Below are 25,757 nucleotides of genomic sequence, written 5' to 3'. Positions count from 1 at the left end.
TTTTTTTCAAAATTTAATTTTTATAGATAATTTTGTTCAAAATTTTAAAAAAATGTTGTTTCTATAGAAAATTTTGTCAAAATTTTATTTTTATACAAAATTTTGTGAAAATTTTATTTCTATAGAAAATTTTGTCAATATTTTATTTCTATAGAAAATTTTTCAAATTTTTATACCTATAGAACTTTTTGTTAAAATTAAATTTCTACAGAAAATTTTATCAGTATTTTATTTCTATTGAAAATTGTGTTAATATTTAATATCTATAGAAAATTTTATTATTTCTATAGAACATTTTTTTAAAATTTTATTTCTACAGAAAGTTTTGTCAATATTTTAGCTCTATAGAAAATTTTGCCACTATAAGTTTTGTCAAAATTTAATTTCTATAGAAAATTTTATTAAAATTTTATTTCAATAGAAAATTTTATCAACATTTTATTCCGATAAAAAATTTAGTCAAAATTTTATCAAAATTTTTCTATAGAACATTTTTTTAAAATTTTGTTAATATTTTAGCTCTATAAAAAATGTTGCCACTAGTTTATTTCTAAAAATTTTGTCAAAATTTTATTTCTATAGAAGATTTTATTAAAATTTTATTTCTATAGAAAATTTTATCAAAATTTAATTTCTGAAGAATATTTTGTTAAAATTTTAATTCTATAGCAAATTTTGTCAAAATTTTAATTCTATAGAAAATTGTGTCAAAATTTTATTTCTATAAAAAATTTTGTCAACATTTTGTTTCTATTGTATGTTAGTTTTATAGAAAATTGTGTCAACATTTTTTTTCTATAGAAAATTTTGTCAACATTTTAGATCTATAGAAAATTTCTCAAATTTGTATACCTCTAGAATATTTTGTCAAAATTAAATTTCTTTAGAAAATTTTGTCAACATTTTATTTCTATACAAAATTTTATTAAAATCTTATTTCTATAGAAAATTTTACAAAAATCTTATTTTCATAGAAAATTTTGTAAAAATTTTATTTCGATAGACAATTTTATTAAAATTTTATTTCTATAGCATATTTTTTTACAATTGTATTTATATAGAAAATTTTGCTAAAATTTTATTTCTGTAAAAATTTTTGTCAAAATTGTATTTCTATAGGAAATTTTGTCAAAATTCTATTTCTATAGAAGATTTTTTCAACATTTTATTTCTATAAAAAATTTATTTTCACTTAATTTTTAATTGAAATTTCTTCAATCACGGAAATTATAATATCTAACATCGATGCCAATTAAAAATTTTTATTTCCGTAGAAAATTTTGTTAAAACTTGATTTCTATAGAAAATTGTGTTAAAATATAATTTCTATACAAAATTTTTGTCAAAATTTAATTTCAATAGAAAATTTTGTTAAAATTTGATTTCTATAAAGTTTAGTTTTCAAACTTTTATTTCTATAGGAGTTTTGTTTTTATATACCGATCGACTCAGAATCACCTCCTGAGTCGATCTAGCGCTTGGTGTCCGTCCGTGCGTCCGTCCGTCTGTCCATGTATTTGTTGTTCACAGGATTCCGGTCGCAATTATTAACCGATTTTGATGAAATTTGGTACAGAGAGTTTTTTGGGCACAAGGACGAACGCTATTGAATTTGGAAGAAATCGGATCAAATTTAGATATAGCTCCCATATATATGTATCGTCCGATTTCGACAAATGGGGTCCCGTTGCGCGTTTTTTCAAACGGATCGTCACCAAATTTGGCAAAAGGTAATCTTTTCCATCGCCCTTCAAGTCTGCAAAATTTCATCCAAATCGGTTCAGATTTAGATGTAGCTCTCAGATATATGTATCGCCCGATATTCCTAAATTTGGCCACAAAACCTTTATTTATCAACCGATCTTACTCAAAGTTGGCTAGATATAATCTTCTATAGCACTAACTATATGTGCAAAAAATCATCGAAATCGGTTCAGATTTAACTATAGCTCCCATATATATGTACCGCCCGATTTTTTTAAATTTGGCCATAAAACCCTTATTTATCAACCGATCTTACCCAAATTTGGCTAAATGTAGTCTTCTATAGCACTGACTATATGTGCAAAAAATCGTCGAAATCGGTTCAGATTTAGATATAGCTCCCATATATATGTATAGCCCGATTTTCCCAAATTTGGCCATAGAACCCTTATTTATTAACCGATCTTACTAACAGTTGGCTAGATCCAGTCCTCTATAGTACTAACTATATGTGCAAAATTTCATCGAAATCGGTTCAAATTTAGATATAGCTCCCATATATGTATCGCCCGATTTTGAAAAATTCACCCTTATAACCTTATGTTTGACCATACAGGCCTCATTTCCTAACTGATCTTACTCAAATCTTGCACAAGGAAACCTTTTGTGGTATTAATCAAACCCGACAAATTTTATGCAAATTGGTTCAGATTTAGATATAGCTTCCATATATATGCATCGCTCGATTTTCCCAAACTTGGCCATAGTACTCTTATTTATTAACCAATGTTACTCAAATTTCAAATTTTGATGTACTAGCCGATCGTACTTATACGTACTTGTAGCTCTTACATAAGAATATTGCTCGATTTTTACAAATTTGTATTTATTACCCACACTAATTTAACGATTTTCTCTTTTTTAATAATGGGCTCAATATTAGTGGCATACTAACTCCGTAAGTGTAATATCAACACAGCCAGTGTTGCTAGAAGTAGGGGAAATTCCCTATATGTATGGTTTTTCGAATATTTAGCGTCTTGTAGGGACATAGGGCCACAATGTAGGACATTTTCACTCAACACAATTTGTAATAATTATTACATTTTGGTGCCTCTAGAGGAAGAGGAATTAGAAGCCGGAAAGGCTTGATCTTTAACAATGTGTGGTAAACTTTATTCCTGTAGAAAATTTTGTCAACATTTTATTTCTATAGAACATTTTGTCAAAATTGTATTGCTATAGATTTTTTTTTCAAAATATTATTTCTATACAAATTTTTCTCAAAATTTTATTTCTGTGGAATTTTTTCTCAAAATTTTATTTCTATAGAATTTATTGTCAAAATTTTATTTCTATAGAAAAATTTCTCACAAAAATTTGTTTATAGAAACTTTTTCCAAAATTTTATTTTTATAGAGATTTAACAAAAAAGATTACTAATTTGGGTAGAATTCTACCAACTGTGGCAACCGTGGTGGTAATACAAATTTATATTCTAAGTTATATACATTGCATATTCATGTTTTAAGATAATAAAGTACTTAGAACCATTTTTGTTTTGTAAAATATGTTAAATTTAACGAAAAATATAGTAGGGAAAATTGTTTGGGAATGTAGGGGAAAGTAGGAAACTTTTTTTGTCTTTGTAGGGTAAACCGAATATTTTCCTCGACAATATTGACTATGAGCTATAGTCAGAGTGACACAAAGCACCCATAGACATGTACCCCTTAATTTTCTTAAATATGCAACTGCGGTTTATCTCCCAGACCTATATGCTACCCCACAAATGCTTATGATTACTAATTCTGTAATGGTGGTTTAGGGTATGATATAGTCGGCCCCGCCCGACTTTCTACTTTACTTAGTTGTTTTTTTTTTAATTGTCTTAATATTTTAGCTCTATAGAAAATTTTGCAAAATATTTTATTTCTAAAAATTTTGTCAAAATTTTATTTCTATAGAAGATTTTATTAAAATTTTATCAAAATTTCATTTCAATAGAATATTTTGTTAAAATTTTATTTCTATAGACAATTTTATTTAAATTTTATTTCTATAGAATATTTTGTTAACATTGTATTTCAATAGAAAATTTTGCTAAAATTTTATTTCTATAGAAAATTTTTTTAAATTTTAATTTCTATCGTAAATTTGGCTAAAATTTAATTTCTATAGAAAATTTTGTTAAAATTTAATTTCTATGTTAAATTTTATCAAAATTTCATTTCTAAAGAATATTTTATTAAAATTTTATTTCTATAGAAAATTTATGAAAAGAAATTTCCCTGTTGTGTTTAGTTCACAACTAAATTGGTTTCCTATGCCCACATACATACTTATGCGAAGGTCACTACTTTTATCCACTACAGAAAATCCAGATTAGCTAATTAATGAAAAACCAACTTTGAAATAGGAATGCATTTCAACTTAGATTATTCAAAAGAGCTCTATGGTATTGTATCATCGATAAGCTATTGAAGATATTAGCATTCTTCTGTGTCCACTATAACTCCCAGTTCAAGTTTGTTTGCTATAGAGCAACACTTGCGATGTTTTCAACATAATGAGGTAATCAAAGCACTTGCCCAGATGTTTGTTATGATTAGCAGCATCAAAACAAAATCCATGGGTTCCGGCTACTTCAATTATGTATTGATTTCTACCCTCCAAGCAAAACATTATTATGTGGCGATGACAAACTGTAATTATGCCACTGTATATTATTCCCTTTTGAATTATTCCGCATTTCGTGAAGTAGGAGGGGGCAACATATCTATCATTACACCAAAGTACTTTTGAAATCCGGTTTGAAATTCAAAACAACATCGTGAAAAACTATTGAGTGGAATGAATTATCAAGGTCGTCTTATCTGACAAGATACCCTCAACCACAGCAGCAACACAGTGGAAGATATTATTAAGTTGTCTGGAAAGAAAATGTAACTATGACTATGGTAATGGGCAATATTGAAATCAATATAATTTTCCAGATTACACTGAAAAAAATATTGTCGTGAGGTCAAAGATTTCATGTCTTTAAAATACGAATACAAATTTTGCTTAGCATAGAAGACGCATTTCTCTAAAATAAAGTTATTTTCCTTGTCTAAAAGTCGATAAACTTTTCAATGAAGTCGTATTGTCCTTATAATTAAGTGATTTGACTTAAAAATGGGTATCTTAACATGAAAGAAAAAATTTATAGGCTAAGGTCAACTTGACTTTAATAATTCAGAAAAATTCTTTAAATTTAATGAAATTGTCTTTAAATTTGTTGTCTTTTTGCATCTTGACTACAAAGCAAAAAATCGTTCAAATATAGGACATGTTTTTCAAAACATTATTTTAAAGAAGTTTTTTACTTCAAACACAGCAATATTTCTACTGGAAGTCGAGTCCTAATTTGGAAAATAAAGTTGCAGTTAACTCGTTTTTAAAGGACTTTGATAGCATATGAAGAAAAAAAGTTGAGAAAGTGAAAAATTAAAATTTGCTTCCTAGAAGCAAGTACACAAACCCTAAATTTAAAAGAGAATTGTGTCTTAAAAGTATCCTTACTTGTATTCTCCGCTTCTTTGGCTCAGAATCAATACCAAATTTTTTAAAGTAAAGACAAAATCTTTGGAACCGAGTATGCTTTTTTTTTCAGTGTACTAAATGATATTCATAGTGAAAAACAAATAAGGAAAGTTTATGTAGGGCGGGGCCGACTATATTATACCCCACCACATTTTCTATACCATCTGAAATCCTTCAAAATTTCTTGTGCTATATATAAAGGATAAAGGATTCGATTTGGAAACAATTTTTACACTTCTACACAATCTCTAGGACAATGTCTTTAAAAAAAGTATGGGAACTATTTCAATCTAAAGCCATTTTTATGCATTTTTTCGAAGCATATTTACGATTTATCGGTAGATTGATATGAATTAGAGGTATAGAAAAACTTCAGGCATTTTTACAAAAATGTTTCGTCTTAGCAGTAGCGATTTTACAACGAAATAAGCCACATATCGCCAAGATAGGTGGTGAAATAATATCAAGTCAATTGGTCAATGGTTCGGGGGTAAAATGTTCTAGTAATATTTCCCTATAGAACAGAGCCTATATTTAAATCTGCACCGATTTTGACCACGTATTGCTAAAGTATTAATTTTACTTTGGGTGCAAAATAAAACGTTGGAAGCTATATGTAGATCTACACCGAAGTTGGCCGGATTTGGCACACATTGGTAAAATTTTAAGTGTGCCAAATTTCAGAATTTTTGAAAATAAAACTTTGGCCTCCGTGGCCATATGAATCTAAACCGGATGAAAGATATATATGGGAGCTATATCTAAATCTGAACCGATTTCAACCAAAGTTGGCACACTTTACGATACTATCTATTGTACTTCTTGAGCCAAATACTCTAGCTTCTGAGGAACGGCTGCCACTTGTGCCAATAATAATATACCAAAATTTTAAGAAAATTTTACCAAAAATCTACAAAATTAAAAAAAATATTATTTTGAACTTGTTGATGAATTTTTTGTGGTTAGTATAACAAAATGTTGTTTTGTTCGAAAAAAAAGTTTAAATTAAATCTAGAGAAAATTTTGTCAAAATTTTATTTCTATAGAAAATTTAGTCAAAAATTGTATTTCTATGGAAAATATTGTCGTAATTTTATTTCTATAGAAAATTTTGTCATAATTTTATTTTTATAGAACATTTTGTCAACATTTTATTTTGATAGAAAATTTTTCCCAAAATTTTATTTCTATAGAAAATTTTGTCATAATTTTATTTCTATAGGACATTTTGTCATAATTGTATTTCTATAGAACATTTTGTCAACCTTTTATTTCTATAGAAAAATTTGTTAAAATTTTATTTCCATAGAAAATGTTGTCAAAATTTTATTTCTATAGAAAATTTTGTCAAAATTTTAGTTCTATAGAAAATTTTGTCAAAATTTTAGTTCTATAGAAAATTTTGTCAAAATTTTAGTTCTATATTTGTTCTATATAAATTTTGACAAAATATTATTTCTATAGAAATTTTTGTCAAAATTTTATTTCTATAAAAAATTTAGTCAAAATTTTATCTCTAAGATATTTTAATCAAATTTTATTTCTATAGAAAATTTTGACAAAATATTATTTCTATAGATTTTTTTTTTTTAATTTGGTCAAAATTTTATTTCTATAGTAAATTTTGTCAAAAATTTATTTCTATAGAAAATTTTGTCAAAAATTTATTTCTATAGAAATTTTTGTCAAAATTTTATTTCTCGATATTTTGGTCAAATTTTATTTCTATAGAAAACATTGTCAAAATTTTATTTCTATAGAAAATTTTGTCAACATTTTTCTTCTATAGAAAATTTTGTCAAAATTTTATTTCAATAGAAAATTTTTCAAAATTTCATTGCTATAGAAAATTTTGTCAAAAATTTATTTCTATAGTAAATTTTTTCAAAAATTTATTTCTATAGAAAATTTTGTCAAAATTTTATTTCTATAGAAAATTTTGTCAAAAATTTTATTTCTATAGTAAAATTTGTCAAATTTTTATTTCTATAGAAAAGTTTGACAAAATTTTATTTCTATGGAAAATATTGTGAAAATTTTAGTTCTATAGAAAATTTTGTCAAAATGTTTTTTCTATAGAAAATTTTTTCAACAATTTATTTCTATAGAAAATTTTGTCAAAATTTTATTTCTATAGAAAATTTTGTCAAAATTTTATTTCCATAGAAAGTGTTGTCATAATTATAGAAAATTTTGTCATAATGTCGTTTCTAAAGAAAATTTTGTCAAAATTGTATTTCTATAGAAAATTTTGTCAAAAGTTTTTTTTCTATAGAAAATTTTGTCAAAATTTTATTTTTAAGGAAAATTTTGTCAAAATTTTATTTCTATAGAAGATTTTTTTCAAAAATTTAGTTCTATAGAAAATTTTGTCAAAATTGTATTTCTATAGAAAATTTTGTCAAAATTTTATTTCTATAGAAAATTTTGTCAAAATTTTATTTCTATAGAAAATTTTGTCAAAATTTTATTTCTATAGAAAAGTTTATCAAAAATTTTGTCAAAAATTTATTTCTATAGAAAATTTTGTCAAAATTTTATTTCTTTAGAAAATTTTGTCAAAATTTTATTTCTTTAGAAAATTTTGTGAAAATTTTATTTCTATAGAAAAGTTTGACAAAATTTTATTTCTATAGAAAGTTTTGACAAATTTTTTTTTCTATAGAAATAAATATTTTCTAAAGAAATATAGAAATAAAGTATAGAAATATGGAAATAAAATATTTATATAGAAATAAAATTTTGACAAAATTTTATTTCTATAGAAATTTTTGTCAATATTATCTTTTTATAAAGAATTTAGTCAAAATTTTATTTCTATAGATATTTGTGTCAAATTTTATTTCTATAGAAAACATTGTCAAAATTTTACTTCTATAGAAAATTTTGTCAAAATTTTATTTCTATATAAAATTTTGTCAACATTTTACTTCTATAGAAAATTTTGTCGAAATTTTATTCCTATAGAAATTTTTTGAAAATTTCATTGTTGTCGCAAATGTTGTCAAAATTTTATTTCTATAGAAAATTTTGTCAAAATTGTATTTCTATAGAAAATTTTGCAAAATTTTGACAAAATTTTTGTTCTATAGAAAATTTTGACAAAATATTATTACTATAGTATTTTTTTTAAATTTTATTTCCATAGAAAATTTTGTCAAAAATTTATTTCTATAGTAAATTTTTTCAAAAATTTATTTCTATAGAAAATTTTGTCAAAATTGTATTTCTATAAAAAATTTTGTCAAAAATTTATTTCTATAGAGAATTTTGTCAAAATTTTATTTCTATAGAAAATTTTGTCAAAATTTTATTTCTATAGTAAATTTTGTCAAAATTTTATTTCTATAGAAAAGTTTGACAAAATTTTATTTCTATAGAAAATATTGTCAAAATTTTAGTTCTATAGAAAATTTTGTCAAAAATTTATTTCCATAGTAAATTTTTTCAAAATTTTATTTCCATAGAAAGTGTTGTCATAATTATAGAAAATTTTGTCATAATTTGGTTCTATAGAAAATTTTGTCTAAATTGTATTTCTATAAAAAATTTTGTCAAATTTTTTTTTCTATAGAAAATTTTGCCAAAATTTTATTTTTAAGGAAAATTTTGTCAAAATTTTAGTTCTATAGAAAATTTTGTCAAAATTTTAGTTCTATAGAAAATTTTGTCAAAATTTTAGTTCTATAGAAAATTTTGACAAAATATTATTTCTATTGAAATTTTTGTCAAAATTTAATTTCTATAAAAAATTTTGTCAAAATTTCAGTTCTATAGATATTTTAATCAAATTTTACTTCTATAGAAAATTTTGACAAAATATTATTTCTATAGTAAATTTTGTCAAATTTTTATTTCTATAGACAAGTTTGACAAAATTTTATTTCTATAGAAAATTTAGACAAAATTTTATTTCTATGGAAATTTTTGTCAAAATTTTATTTCTCGATATTTTGGTCAAATTTTATTTCTATAGAAAACATTGTCAAAATTTTATTTCTATAGAAAATTTTGTCAACATTTTTCTTCTATAGAAAATTTTGTCAAAATTTTATTTCAATAGAAAATTTTTCAAAATTTCTTGCTATAGAAAATTTTGTCAAAAATTTATTTCTATAGTAAATTTTTTCAAAAATTTATTTCTATAGAAAATTTTGTCAAACTTTTATTTCTATAGAAAATTTTGTCAAAAATTTTATTTCTATAGTAAATTTTGTCAAATTTTTATTTCTATAGAAAATTTTGTCAAAAAGAAAAGTTTGACAAAATTTTATTTCTATGGAAAATATTGTCAAAATTTTAGTTCTATAGAAAATTTTGTCAAAATGTTTTTTCTATAGAAAATTTTTTCAACAATTTATTTCTATAGAAAATTTTGTCAAAATTTTATTTCTATAGAAAATTTTGTCAAAATTTTATTTCCATAGAAAGTGTTGTCATAATTATAGAAAATTTTGTCATAATGTCGTTTCTAAAGAAAATTTTGTCAAAATTGTATTTCTATAGAAAATTTTGTCAAAAGTTTTTTTTCTATAGAAAATTTTGTCAAAATTTTATTTTTAAGGAAAATTTTGTCAAAATTTTATTTCTATAGAAGATTTTTTTCAAAAATTTAGTTCTATAGAAAATTTTGTCAAAATTGTATTTCTATAGAAAATTTTGTCAAAATTTTATTTCTATAGAAAATTTTGTCAAAATTTTATTTCTATAGAAAATTTTGTCAAAATTTTATTTCTATAGAAAATTTTGTCAAAATTTTATTTCTATAGAAAAGTTTACCAAAAATTTATTTCTATAGTAGATTTTGCAAAATTTTATTTCTATAGAAAATTTTGTCAAAAATTTATTTCTATAGAAAATTTTGTCAAAATTTTATTTCTTTAGAAAATTTTGTCAAAATTTTATTTCTTTAGAAAATTTTGTGAAAATTTTATTTCTATAGAAAAGTTTGACAAAATTTTATTTCTATAGAAAGTTTTGACAAATTTTTTTTTCTATAGAAATAAATATTTTCTAAAGAAATATAGAAATAAAGTATAGAAATATGGAAATAAAATATTTATATAGAAATAAAATTTTGACAAAATTTTATTTCTAAAGAAATTTTTGTCAATATTATATTTTCATAAAGAATTTAGTCAAAATTTTATTTCTATAGATATTTGTGTCAAATTTTATTTCTATAGAAAACATTGTCAAAATTTTACTTCTATAGAAAATTTTGTCAAAATTTTATTTCTATATAAAATTTTGTCAACATTTTACTTCTATAGAAAATTTTGTCGAAATTGTATTTCTATAGAAAATTTTGCAAAATTTTGACAAAATTTTTGTTCTATAGAAAATTTTGACAAAATATTATTTCTATAGTATTTTTTTTTAAATTTTATTTCCATAGAAAATTTTGTCAAAAATTTATTTCTATAGTAAATTTTTTCAAAAATTTATTTCTATAGAAAATTTTGTCAAAATTGTATTTCTATAAAAAATTTTGTCAAAAATTTATTTCTATAGAGAATTTTGTCAAAATTGTATTTCTATAGAAAATTTTGTCAAAATTTTATTTCTATAGTAAATTTTGTCAAAATTTTATTTCTATAGAAAAGTTTGACAAAATTTTATTTCTATAGAAAATATTGTCAAAATTTTAGTTCTATAGAAAATTTTGTCAAAAATTTATTTCCATAGTAAATTTTTTCAAAATTTTATTTCCATAGAAAGTGTTGTCATAATTATAGAAAATTTTGTCATAATTTTGTTTCTATAGAAAATTTTGTCTAAATTGTATTTCTATACAAAATTTTGTCAAATTTTTTTTCTATAGAAAATTTTGTCAAAATTTTATTTTTAAGGAAAATTTTGTCAAAATTTTATTTCTATAGAAGATTTTTTCAAAAATTTATTTCTGTAGAAAATTTTGTCAAAATTTTATTTCTATAGAAAATTTTGTCAAAATTTTATTTCTATAGAAAATTTTGTCAAAATTTTATTTCTATAGAAAAGTTTGTAAAAAATTTATTTCTATAGTAAATTTTTTTAAAAATTTATTTCTATAGAAAATTTTGTCAAAATTTTATTTCTATAGAAAATTTTGTCAAAAATTTATTTCTATAGAAAATTTTGTCAAAATTTTATTTCTTTAGAAAATTTTGTCAAAATGTTATTTCTATAGTAAATTTTGTCAAAATTTTATTTCTATAGAAAAGTTTGAAAAAAATTTATTTCCCTAGTAAATTTTTTTAAAATGTATTTCTATAGAAAATTTTGTCAAAATTTTATTTCTATAGAAAATTCTGTCAAAATGTTATTTCTATAGAAAATTTTGTCAAAAGTTCAGTTCTATAGAAAATTTTGTCAAAATTTTATTTCTATAGTAAATTTTGTCAAAATGTTAGTTCTGTAGAAAAGTTTGTCAAAATTTTATTTCGATAGAAAATGTTGAAAAAATTTTATTTCTATAGAAATTTTTGTTAAAATTTTATTTCTATTGAAAATTTAGTCAAAATTTTATTTCTATAGAAAACTTTTTCAAAATTTTATTTCCATGGAAATTTTGTTAAAATTTTGAAAATGTATTTAAATAAGAAATTAATGGATGCAGTAGAGCAACATTTTTTGTTTTCGAATTTTACACCCACTGTGTGGCTTTCCTAAGATAATGTTGCTGCCCATGTACAACCGGTAATTGGCGGCAATTCAATTGTAAGTTATGTTGTTTATTAATTTCTATACTTCATGTTCATTAATATTTAGACATTTGGCTATCCGTTTACAAACCAAAAAGCAATATTCATGTCTACACATGGATCATGTACGAGTATATATGCTCGAATGGTATTGTTTTTTATTTAATAATATACAATAGTTTATTAGCTACTTACCATTTTTAAATTTACAACTTGTGATAATATCATTCATCAATTCCTTGTTTTTCTGCAAATGAAAATGAAGAATAATAAACAAAAAAAATTATCAGCTTGATTGGTATGGAGTTTGTTTTTTAAGTAATAATACTACACAAAAAGAAAAAATACTTTCTTCTGGAACGAACTTTTAGACATATGTTATAAAATATTCCCTTTAAGAGTAAATACATTTGAACTTTTGATAAGCGATGAGACGATTGTTTCTACACTCAAAAAAAAGTGAACTCTCTATTTCACTAAAGCCAATTTAACTTTATTTTAGTTCATGGAATTATTATGTTTGGAGAAAGTTTCCTTTACTCTAATAATTTTTTGCGTAAGTTAGTTAAATTAACTAAAACCGAGGAAAAATATATACACAAATGAAGCATAAAGATTAACTAAATTCGTATCTTCCACAAAATAGTTCGGTATTACTTTAAATTTGCAAATTTTACTACAAATGCGTTCATCATGAACTTCGTATGTCACTAAAGACATTCTTGCAATTTTGAACTCCAAAATTTTCTTTGAAACTACAAATTTTTCTTTAACAAGTGAAAAAACTTAATTATGTGTAATAAATTTTCTTGAATTTGTCGAAAAATATTTACTTATTTTAATGACATCGGCGTTTGTAATACTGTTCAGTTAAAATTTTCTAAAAATATTCAAAATTTTCTAAAATTAACCGAAATTTTTCTTCCTGGTGGGTTCACTGTTTTTTCAGTGTAATATTTTTATTAGCTTTCAGGGAAAACTTCGTTTGTCTTCAACTTCGTTCCTTTGGGAAAACTTTTTCATGAAGTCGTATTGTCCTTGTAATTAAGTGATTTGACTTAAAATTGGGTATCGTAACATGAAAGAAAAAATTTTTGGGGTAAGGTGAACTTGACTTTAATAATTCAGAAAAAATCTTGAAATTTAATGAATTTGTCTTTAAATTTGTTGTCTTTTTGCATCTTCACTACAAAGCAAAAAATCGTTCAAAAATAGGACATGTTTTTCAACACTTTATTTTAAAGACGTTTTTTACTTGAAACATAGCATAATTTCTACTGGAAGTAGAGTCTTAATTTGGAAAATAAAGTTGTTGGTAACACGTTTTTAAAGGACTTTGACAGCATTTGAAGAAACAAAGCAAAAAATTAAAATTTCTTTCCTAGAACCAAGTACACAAACCCCAAATTAAGAAGAGAATTGAGTCTTAAAAGTATCCTCACTTGTATTCTCTGCTTCTTTGGCTCGGAATCAATACCAACATTTTTAAAGTAAAGACAAAATCTTTGGAACCGGGCATGCTTTTATTCTGTGCACTTATACAGTGAAAACTCTCAAAAGTGGACACCCACGGTCGTCTAAGTTTTGTCCACATTTAAGAGGTGTCCCCTTTTTAGAGGTTAATTTTAACTTGCTAATAATCATGATAATTGTCCCTTTTGAGAGGTATACGGTTTTCAGGTTGTTCAAGTGTGAGTGGTTTCGCACGAAAAACTGTATCCTTCCATCAGGGATGGAAAATGCGGTACTATAGTACTTTTATCAATACCTTTTCACCCTGGTCAGTACCGTAGTACCCCCCGCGAATGATTAAGTACCTTTTGTTTAGATATTTTTGAGCCGATATCAGATATATGGGACAATAGTTTTGACAAAATATTTTAATATTTTGAGAAAGTCTTTAACAAACTTATTTGTTAATAGTCTTTTACAAATTTGGCAAAACAGTTCATGCGGGAAGAAAATCTCGATATTGTGAAAGCCATAGTCACAAATACGATTTGCTTGAATTTCAATAATGCACGTGATTCTATATTACGCTAACACACTATCTAGATAAGAAGTTATCGATCGCATTCTAAAATAATGCTAAACATTACAGTTACGGTCGAAACTTGATACAAAAGTAATCTAACAATATTTGGAGAAAAATTTAACAAAAAATTTTATTTTACAAAAATAAAGAAAATTTTGTCAAAATTTTATTTCTATGAAAATTTTGTCAAAATTTTACTTCTATGGAAAATTTTGTCTAAATTTTATTTTTATAGAAAATTTTGTCAAAATTTTATTTCTATGGAAAATTTTGTCAAAATTTTATTTCTATAGAAAATTTTGTCAAAATTTTATTTCTATAGAAAATTTTGTCAAAATTTTATTTCTATAGAAAATTTTGTCAAAATTTTATTTCTATAGAAAATTTTGTCAAAATTTTATTTCAATAGAAAATTTTGTCAAAATTTTATTTCAATAGAAAATTTTGTCAAAATTTTATTTTTATACAAAATTTTGTCAAAAAATTATTTTTATTTATCTACAGCAAATGTATATAGTACCTAAAGTACAGCTGTGGCAACCGCGATTACAATACTACGGTAGTCTTTGTAAGTGAATAAAAGACTAAACAAGTATATACGGCCGTAAGTTCGGCCAGGCCGAAGCTTATGTACCCTCCACAATGGATTGCGTAGAAACTTCACTGAAGACTGTCATCCACAATCGAATTACTTGGGTTGCGGTAACATTTGCCGATGGCAAGGTATCATAAAACTTCCTAACACCGTCTTCTAAATTACAAGGTAGTCCATACGTAGTATATATTAAACTAAAAAAGGCCGACTAAATACGTATATAATTAAGTTTAAAGTTTCTATAGAAATAAAATTTTGACCAAATAAAATTTCGACATTTTCTATAGAAGTAAAATTTGTAAAAACATTTCTATAAAAATAAAATTTGGAAAAAATTTTCTATAGGAATAAAATTTTGACAAAATTTTCTATAGAAATAAAATTTTGACAAAATTTTCTATAGAAATAAAATTTTCTATAGAAATCAAATTTTTACAAAATTTTCTATATAAATAAAATTTTGACAAAATTTTCGATAGAAATAAAATTTGACAATGTTTTCCATAAAAATAAAATTTTGGTAGATTATTTTTAGCTCGAGTGGAAACCATGAATATGAATCGATATAGACCAATTTTTGTGTGATTGGGGATCGGCTATATATATAACTATAGACCGATATGGACCAATTGTGGCATTGATATTAGTGGCCTTATACTAACACCACGTCCGGATCGGATGAATTTTGCCCCTCCAAGAGGCTCCGGAGATCAAATCTGGGGAACGGTTTAAATGGGGGCTATATATAATTATGGACCGATATGGACCAATTCTTGCGTGTTGGTTAGAGACCACATTGTAACACCATGTTCCAAATTTCAACCGGATCGGATGAATTTTGCTCCTCCAAGAGGCTCCGGAGATCAAATCTGGGGAACGGTTTATATGGGGGCTATATATAATTATGGACCGATATGGACCAATTCTTGCGTGTTGGTTAGAGACCACATTCTAACACCATGTTCCAAATTTCAACCGGATCGGATGAATTTTGCTCTTCCAAGAGGCTCCGGAGGACAAATCTGTGAATCGATTTATATGGGGGCTATATATAATTATGGACCGATATGGACCAATTTTTGCATGGTCATTAGAGAACATATACCAACACCATGTACCAAATTTCAGCCGGATAGGATGAAATTTTCTTTTCTTAGAGGCTCCGCAAGCCAAATCGGGGGATCGGTTTATATGGTGGCTATATATAATTATGGACCGATGTGGACCAATTTTTGCATGGTCATTAGAGAACATATACCAACGCCATGTACCAAATTTCAGCCGGATAGGATGAAATTTGCTTCTCCTAGAGTCCCCGCAAGCCAAATTGGGGTGTCCGTTTATATGGGGGCTATACGTTAAAGTGGACCGATATGGCCCATTTGCAATACCATCCGACCTACATCAATAACAACTACTTGTGACAAGTTTCAAGCCGATAGCTTGTTTCGTTCGGAAGTTAGCGTGATTTCAACAGACGGACGGACATGCGCAGATCGACTCAGAATTTCACCACGACCTAGAATATATATACTTTATGGGGTCTTAGAGCAATATTTCGATGTGTTACAAACGGAATGACAAAGTTAATATACCCCCATCCTATGGTGGAGGGTATAAAAACAGATTGCTATTATATAGTTTATGCTATTAATTTAATTTATTTCCTGAATTTCCTGAAGAAGCAATTCAAGGAAATTGCGAAATATTGAAGAAAAATAAAAATACATATAGATCTCAAGCTCGAAAAAAAACCGGAAAAACTTTTATGGGAGCTATATCTAAATCTGAACCGATCTCGATGAAATTTTGCAGTCTTAAAGGGTGATGAAAAAGTTTACTATGTGCAAAATTTGATGACGGTCGGTTTGTAAAAAAGCGTAACGTGACTCAATTTGTCTAAATCGGGAGATATCTAAATTTGATCCAATTCAATAGCGTTCGTCCTTGTGCCCAAAAAACACCCTGTAACAAATTTCATCCAAATCGATTAATAATTGCGAACAACAAATACATGGACAGACGGACACCAAGCGCTAGATCTACTCAGGAGGTGATTCTCAGTCGATCGGTATATATTTTATGGGGACTAAAATCAATATTTCTGGTAGGCACATTCTTTGGCCGATCAAAGTTATTATACCCTGCCCACTATGTGGTTTAGGGTATAAAAATATTTTATAAAAAAATTAACCGCTGGCGTAAATTGAATTTGGATTCTTTATTTTTTTATTCATACTAATAAAGAACATCTTGAGTAGTAGTTCGAACGTTATGCCTTGGTATTACGATCATATCAACAAACATGTGTATTGACGTTTTAAGACTACGCATTCAATGGCGTTTGTGACTAAATGTAAACCGACAATTCATATGCGTTTACATAAGATATTCCTCGAAAATAAATCAATATCCAAATTTGCTCAAATGGGTAAAAATATAACTCTTATACACCCCCGATTGTTTTAAAATCTTCTTAACTGCGACAAAAAGTGGTTATACCAACTCTGAAATTTGGAAAACTTGAATAGAATTGGTGCAGGCTATCAAACTTAAACTTAACCTTGTTTTCAAATTACGATTCTGATAATTATCCCTAATAGTTTATAATTTTGAAAATCAAATACTTCATCTATCTATAATGCGTACATGATCACCAGGTTCAAAACACGATACGGGACGAATTAGACGCCTTCGAGGAACATCACCACGTCGATAGTGTACCGGCCTTTGTAATGATGTTGGCTGCATGTATTGTTGTTGTGTGGGGGGTGGGTTACCATCGCAACGGTCATGTCCATTGGAATTTTGTGTGCAAACGGAAGTGCCTATAGGCGGTTTCGTATTGCAGTAACCACCTAGGTTTGCTGTCACATCCATGTTGTTACATATCATGGCATGTTGCTGTTGCTTTTGGTTGCTGTGGTTCTTGATGATATTCTTGTGGTCATCACCACTCTTGATACGATAATGGCTGTGCAAACCCGCCGAAGGTAATGTGGCATATGAGTTAAGGAATTTATGTTGTTTTGACATTCCATTGATTTGGGAAAGATTTTCTTGAGAATGCCTTCGTCTTTGGTATTTGAGGAGAACGAGGGAATCATCATATGTCGAGGCTATAATGTTTTGGGACCAACGTTTATTTCCCGAGGATATTGAAGAACCTGCCGATATTGCAGAAGCCTCTGAGGCGGTCGATGAAGCCGTGGAAGTCATTATGGCACTGGCATAGCATGAGAAATCTCTTTTTATTTTTGTGAATAAATTTGCAAACTTATTTTTGTTTTGCTTTTCGTTTGTTTTTCTACATTTTATTGATTCATTATCTTAATTTTTTTTGTTTAACTAGGCAAACAGCGTTGACCCAGTGAGTAAGCAAGCATTGATTAGCATGGTTGGGCACTGTATCATTTTTGTGTATAATTTTTTCAAATCACTTGTAAGTAATAGCATCTTTTATGGCAGTGCATTTTAAAGAATTTTCACTTTTTACAAAGATTAAAAACCCGTATTTCACATTAACCGGCCGACATATCGAGTATACGCATTACACTACCCGTAATCGATGACGAACTGGTTATCATGACAATAATTTGGCAACCTGTTAACCGATCAGCTGTTCATATGCTACTACGGCCGGGCTCGTGCCTTAGCACTTAGTGAGGCGCACACAAAAAAATTAAAAAACCAGGCAACGCACTTACACATCAGACACTACATGAATAGAAGCAACAACAACAACAACACCAATAAAAAACAACGTAGCAATTGATTATTGTCATTGTTATAGCCATCACCGCGACTGCCTCATAACAACCGACCGACCGATAGCTGACTCTGCTTGATACTGGTGGGGGTATTGAAACTACTCTCTTCACACTACAAGCGTAATAAATGTTAATTTGTGTTGTTATTGTTTTGTCTTTCGCGATAAAACAAAAACCCCAACCTACCTCCCACCCACTTCTATTGGGTGGTGTGGGGGTTTCGTAAACAAAAAATGGTTTAAGCATGGCAATGTATGGGGTGAGCTTGTGCGTCTGTACTTGCTTTCGATGGTGAGTTCAATGGCGAGAGTTTCAAAGAGAGTGAGAGAGATTGAGAATAACAAGTGTAACAATGCATTCTTAATGCGATCCTTTTATTTTATATTAGTGGCCTTGACACGTATGAATAAATGACGTGGAAATTTAATTTTGTTACTTTGGATATGTGAATGTGTTTTCTGGGATTCTTGAAACAATTGTTTTGGAGAAATCTCTATACAAATTAAAACGGCAATATAGGAAATACAGCGAAGAAATGAATGAATTTTATTCAAATTTAGTACCAGAGATACTAAAAAAATGCAAAGAAATTTTCTAAAAACAATTTAATAATAATGTTTCTGGGGGAGTGGACCCAAAGTCTATGGAGTTGATGAATGCTCGATAGTCTGAAATACTATCGCGTGATTCCAAAAAGAAAAGAGAATAGAGAACTAAAGATGGAGAGTAGGATAACAGTCTGGAAGGCCCTAGATAGATTTTAGATTTTCTGGGGATGATATCGTATAAAATAAGTTTTTCATATACAAATTTCGATGTTGTAGTATAGGGAAGATCACAAATTAAGCTCCTTTTCGCTATCCTTACAAAAGTTTCGATTTCGTAGGATTTGAGTGAAATTTTTATTTTTCTAGGGACGATCTCGAATTTCGCTCTAGGACTCTTAGTTGCACAAAATAAGTTTTTCATTTTCAGTGGAAAATTTCCATTTTTGTAGGATTTCTATGGAATTTTCGATTTTCTGGGGGTGATAAAAATTAGATTTTTTTCAATATTTGGATGATATTTTTGAGTTTATGGGTATGGTTACGAATTAGTCTAACTTTTGCTCTAACACTCAAAACTTAGAAGATTAAATTTTTCATAAAAATATTCCAATTTTTATAGGATTTGGATGGAATTTCCGATTTTATGGGGGTGATCACAATTTAAGCTAAACTTCGCTCAAGGATGCATAGCTTGTAAGATATGAGCAAAATAAATTGTTATAACAATATACGGTTTTTTCATTATTTGGATCATATTTTGGACTTTCTGGAGTTGATCACGAAATAAGCTCATTTTCGCATTAGTTTAGATAATATGAGAAAAATAAATGTTTAGTGTAAAAATTTAGATTTTTCTCGATTTGATTTTTCGATTCTTCAAGATTTTCGTTCTAAAACGCGTAGCTTAGGAGATATGACCAAAAAAGGTTTTTAGGATTTGGATGAAATTTGAATTTGCCTTTTCGCTCTTGGACGCTTAGCTTAAAAGATATGACCAAAAGAAGTTTTTCATATAAATAATTGGATTTTTAGGATTTGGAAGGCATTAGAGAAAACTAAGTTTTTCGTATAAAAATTTCCATTTTCGTAGGAGTTCAATGGAATTTTTGGTTTCATGGTGGTGATGACACTTAAAGCTCCATGCAAAATAATTTTTTTATATAAGCATTTCGATTTTTCATGACATTCGATTTTTGTTTGGAGATTTTATGGAGGTGAACACGATGCAGGAGATATAAGCAAAATAAAATATTTATATACAAATTTCGATTTTTGTAAGACTTGGATGGAAATGTCGTTCTTATTGGAGGTGTTCACGAGTTAAGCCCCTATTTCTGCCTTTGCGCGTAGTTTACGAGATATGAGCAAAATAACTTTTTTTTGTTATTCAGAGTTTTTGAATTAAGCTCATTTTCATTCTAGGCCTTATGGTTGACCAAATTAAATTTTACATATAAAAAATTCGATTTTTGAAGATTTAGGTTGAATTTTTGATTTATGGTGCTGATTACGAATTAAGTTCCTTTTGCTCTATGAGGATAGTTTAGGAGATGTGAGCAAACTAAATTGTTTGTATGAAAAAATTGATTTTTTTAGGATTTCGATAGAATTTTGAATTTTCTAGGAGAAAGAGCAAATTAAGCTGCTTCCCTTTTTTGGATTGGTTACAGTGTCCATTATTGTATATTTCTTAATTTTAGAAAGAAACCATCCAAGTACACAATTTCAACAATATCGGTCACTAAATTTATCCGAGTCTTGTGTACAAGTAATAACTCAATTAGGGAAAATCGGTCAATATATGCAGGTATAAATTGGTTAGTGCATCTGAATTTTAAATTTGTGTAAGATTAGTTAACAAATAAAGGTATTATGGACAAAATTTTAAAAATTAGGCGATACATACATAAGGGAGCTATATTTTTAAGAGTCACTAAAAAAGGATTGTTTTGTGAATAAATTTTAAGACAATCGTAATAAGACCGCGTTTGTCATTATCAAGCATATGAGAGTTATCTAAATGGTATTTGGATATTCAATAGCGTTCGTCCCTGTGCCAAAAACGGCAATGTAAACAATTAAAAATCGCTTAAAAATTGCTACATAAATCTTGTAACCAACAAATACATGCACTAAAAAAAAAATATTGTCGTGAGGCAAGATTTCATGTCCTTAAAATTTTCTATAAAAATAAAATTATGAAAAAATTTTCTATAGAAATATAATTTTTTATACCCTCCATCATAGGATGGGGGTATATTAACTTTGTCATTCCGTTTGTAACACATCGAAATATTGCTCTAAGACCCCATAAAGTATATATATTCTGGGTCGTGGTGAAATTCTGAGTCGATCTAAGCATGTCCGTCCGTCCGTCCGTCCGTCCGTCTTTTGAAATCACGCTAACTTCCGAACGAAACAAGCTATCGACTTGAAACTTGGCACAAGTAGTTGTTATCGATGTAGGTCGGATGGTATTGAAAATGGGACATATCGGTCCACTTTTACGTATAGCCCCCATATAAAGGGACCCTCAGATTTGGCTTGTGGAGCCTCTAACAGAAGCATATTTCATCCGATCCGGCTGAAATTTGGTATATGGTGTTAGTATATGGTCTCTAACAATCATGCAAAAATTGGTCCACATCGGTCCATAATTATATATAGCCCCCATATAAACCGATCCCCAGATTTGGCTTGCGGAGCCTAAAAGGGAGGTAAATTTCATCCGATCCGGCTGAAATTTGGTACATGATGTTGGTATATGGTCTCTAACAACCATGCAAAAATTGGTCCACATCGGTCCATAATTATATATAGACCCCATATAAACCGATCTCCAGATTTGGCTTGCGAAGCCTCAAAAAGAAGCAAATTTCATCCGATCCGCCTGAAATTTGGTACATGATATTGGTATATGGTCTCTAACAACCATGCAAAAATTGGTCCACATCGGTTCATAATTATATATAGCCCCCATATAAACCGATCCCCAGATTTGGCTTGCGAAGTCTCCAAGAGAAGCAAATTTCATCCAATCCGGTTGTAATTTGGAACATGGTGTTAGTATATGATCTTTAACAACCGTGCCAGAATTGGTCCATATCGGTCCATAATTATATATTGCCCCCATATAAAACGTTCTCCAGATTTGACCTCCGGAGCCTCTTGGAGGAGCAAAATTCATCCGATCCGATTCAAATTAGGAACGTGGTGTTAGTATATGGTCGCTAACAACCATACCAAAATGGTTGCCACTAGAGCCAAAAATAATCTACCAAAATTTTATTTGTATAGAAAATTTTGTCAAAAATTTTATTTCTATAGAAAATTTTGTCAAAATTTTATTTCTAGAGAAAATTTTGTTAACATTTTATTCGGTTCATCATAAAATTTTCATCTTTGTCAAAATTTTATTTCTATAGAAAATTTTGTCAAAATTTTATTTCTATAGAAAATTTTGTTCAAATTTTATTCGGTTCATAATCATGGTTGCCACTCGAGCCAAAAATAATCTACCAAGATTTTATTTCTATAGAATATTTTGTCAAAAGTTTATTTCTATAGAAAATTTTGTTAAAATTTTAGTTCTGTAGAAATGTTTGTCAACATTTTCTTTCCATAGAAAATTTTGTCAAAATTTTTATTTCTATAGAAAATTTTGTTAAAATTTTATTTCTGTAGAAAATTTTGTCAAAATTTTATGTCTACTTTGTCAAACTGAATTATATACGTATTGGATCGATCTTTTTTGATTTAATATATACCACGTATGGACTTACATACAATTTAGAAGATGGTGTTAGGAGGTTTTAAGATACCTTGCCATCGGCAAGCGTTACCGCAACTTAAGTAATTCGATTGTGGATGGCAGTGTATAGAAGAAGTTTCTACGCAATCCATGATGGAGGGTACATAAGCTTCGGCCTGGCCGAACTTACGGCCGTATATACTTGTTCGTTTTTGTTTTTTATTGTTGGTTTGTACTTCAATCATATTTGTTGTTTTGATCTCAGCTTTAAAAACATTGCGTTGACTAAACTGCAAGTAGCTTAACCAATCGAGGAAACGAATGTTTGTCAAATAGACTGCAAGATGGTTGGATGGGATGTTGACAAAATTCTAAAGAAATAAAATGTTGACCACATTTTCTATGGAAATAAAATGTCGACAAAATTTTCTATAGAAATAAAATTTTCTATAGAAACAAAATATATACCAAATTTTGACAAAAGAATCTATAGAAATAAAATTTTGACAAAATTTTCTATAGACATAAAATTTTTACCAAATTTTGACAAAATCTTATATAGAAATAAAATTTTGACAAAATTTCCTATAGAAACAAAATTATTACCAAATTTTGACAAAATCATCTATAGAAATAAAATTTTGACAAAATTTTCTATAGACATAAAATTTTGACAAAATCTTCAATAGAAATAAAATTTTGACAAAATTTTCTATAGAAATAAAATTTTGAGATAAATAGAAATAGAAGATACAATTTTGACAAAATTTTCTATAGAAATAAAATTGTAACAAAATTTTGACAAAATTTTTATAGAAACAAAATTTTGAGAAAATTTTCTATAGAAATAAAATTTTGAGAACATTTTCTTTAGAAATAAAATTTTTACCAAATTTTGACAAAATTATTATAGAAAAAAATTTGAAAAATTTTCTATAGAAATAAAATTGTTACGACAAAATTTTCATAGAAACAAAATTTTTATAAAAACAAAATTTTGAGAAAATTATCTATAGAAATAAAATTTTGAGAATTTTGTTTTTTTAGAAATACAATTTTGATAAAATTTTTAGAGAAATACAATTTTGAGAAAATTTCTAGAGAAACAAAATTTTCTATACAAATAAAATGTTGACAAAATTTTTATAGAAAATTTTCTATAGAAATAAAATTTTGAGCAAATGTTCTATATTTTGTTATTTGAGAAAATTTCTATATAAATAAAATTTTGAAAAAATTTTCTATACAAATAAAATTTTGACAAATTTTTTATAGAAATAAAATTTTGAGCAAATTTTCTATAGAAAACAAATTGACAAAATTTTCTATAGAAATAAAATTTTGAGGAAAAAAATAGAAAGTAAAATTTCGACAAAAATTCTGTAGAAATTAAATGTTTTCAAAATTTTCTAAAGAAAAAAAATTTTTCCAAAATTTTGTATAGAAATAAAAATTTTCCAAAATTTTCTATAGAAATAAAATTTTTAAAAAATGTTCTATAGAAATAAAATTTTTACAAAATTTTCTATAGAAATAGCATTTTGACATGACCTTCTATAGAAATAAAATTTTGACAACATTTTTATAGAAATAAAATTTAGATAAAATTTTCAATAGAAATAAAATTTGGCAAAATTTTCTATAGAAAATAAAATTTTGACAAAATTTTCTATAGAAATAAAATTGTTACCAAATTTTGACAAAATTTTTATAGAAACAAAATTTTGAGAAAATCTTCTATAGAAATAAAATTTTTACAAAATTTTCTATAGAAATAGCATTTTGACATGACCTTCTATAGAAATAAAATTTTGAGAAAATTTTCTATAGAAATACAATATTGAGAAAATTTCTAGAGAAATACAATTTTTTACAAAATTGTCCATAGCAATAAAATTTTGACAAAATTTTCTATAGAAACAAAATTTGCTATACACGCAAAGAAAAAAAGTTTGGAAAACGTGTACCGAAAACGTTTTTCTTTTGTTAAAGTTTTTTGAATTTCTTCGAAAATTTTTGAACACCAAAAAAATTTTTATTTTTTCAATAAAAAAAAATATTTTTGAACTAAAACACAGTCCATTCCGTTTATGTCCAGCACTGTTCCTTTACAGTTTCAGTTCAGTTTCAAAGCAAAAATTTAATATAGTAGTATGTAATGTTGAAGATATGTAATGTTGGAATATATGTAAAATAAACAAACATTTTTTTTTGTTCGAACCCTCGACTAGAGGTGTGCACGTGACACGAAACTGTCGTGACACACGAAAATTTTCGTGATTCGTGCGTGAGTCGCGAGTCACGTTCATAACAACAGCGTGAGTGTGCGTGATTAACAAACCAAAATGTCGTGCGTGAGCGGGAGTCACGAAAATAATATCTTCGTGCGTGTGTAAAGAATTACACTCACGAAAATATTCCTGCTCACCAACATAAAACGCTTAAGAGTTTAATTCAATTTTAATAATGCTCATGATTTCAGACACTTCGGTAAGGTAAATTAATCTTAAAATTATTTGGTATTTTTCGTAAGTCACGACATTTTCGTGCGTGAGTGTGCGCGATTACATATTTTCTTTTCGTGAGTGTGCGTGAGTCCTACCAAAAAATATCGGGCGTGAGTATGATTTTTCAGTCGTGAGTGTGTGTGAGTAAACTATTACTCACGTGCACACCTCTACCCTCGACCCTTTGTATGCAAGGCGGACTTACTAACCATTGTTCCACGATTCGATTCTCCGTCCAGACGAAAGGTAAAATTTAACAAAAAAAAAAATTATAAAATCGAATTTCTTCTATATTGTTTGTATTACAGAAAAAGGTGCTAAGAACTAAAAAACTTCGTGGAAGTGAGAAAGATGTGAGGGAATACACAATTAGCAAGAAAATATTGTTTTTTTGAGTTTGTCTTTATGAAATTGTTTTTACATCCTGGAAAAGAATAAACGTTTATCACAAAAAGCATATACTTTTCTTCCAAATAAACTTCCTTACAGTGAAAAGCAAATGAGAAACGATCTTTGTTTGTCTAAAATTTCCATTGGGAGGAAAGAATTATTTGTTTGCGTGTAGAAATAAACATT

The 25,757-nt window shown here is 26.9% G+C and overlaps 1 protein-coding gene across 2 annotated transcripts in view; it reads right to left on the bottom strand.

The window, feature by feature from the left end:
• The window catches only part of Epac (Exchange protein directly activated by cAMP), a 388,669-nt gene that overhangs the window by 108,735 nt on the left and 254,177 nt on the right, over window positions 1-25,757 (bottom strand). Inside the window, exons 1-2 of one of the 2 annotated variants that reach the window (XM_075309957.1) lie at window positions 17,255-18,436; window positions 12,171-12,222 (exon numbers count right to left, since the gene is read on the bottom strand). In XM_075309957.1, the coding sequence (XP_075166072.1) occupies window positions 12,171-12,222; window positions 17,255-17,824 (622 nt within the window). In that variant the 5' untranslated portion in view covers window positions 17,825-18,436. Of the gene's footprint in view, window positions 1-12,170; window positions 12,223-17,254; window positions 18,437-25,757 lie in introns of those variants that run through there. The other variant, XM_075309958.1, reaches the window with a different exon arrangement.

This window comes from Haematobia irritans, chromosome 5 (assembly GCF_050003625.1).
Source record: "Haematobia irritans isolate KBUSLIRL chromosome 5, ASM5000362v1, whole genome shotgun sequence".
In the NCBI taxonomy this organism is placed as follows: Eukaryota; Metazoa; Arthropoda; class Insecta; order Diptera; family Muscidae; genus Haematobia; species Haematobia irritans.
The sequence above is the reverse complement of the archived record's forward strand: the minus strand, read 5'-3'. Positions and strand labels throughout refer to the sequence as shown.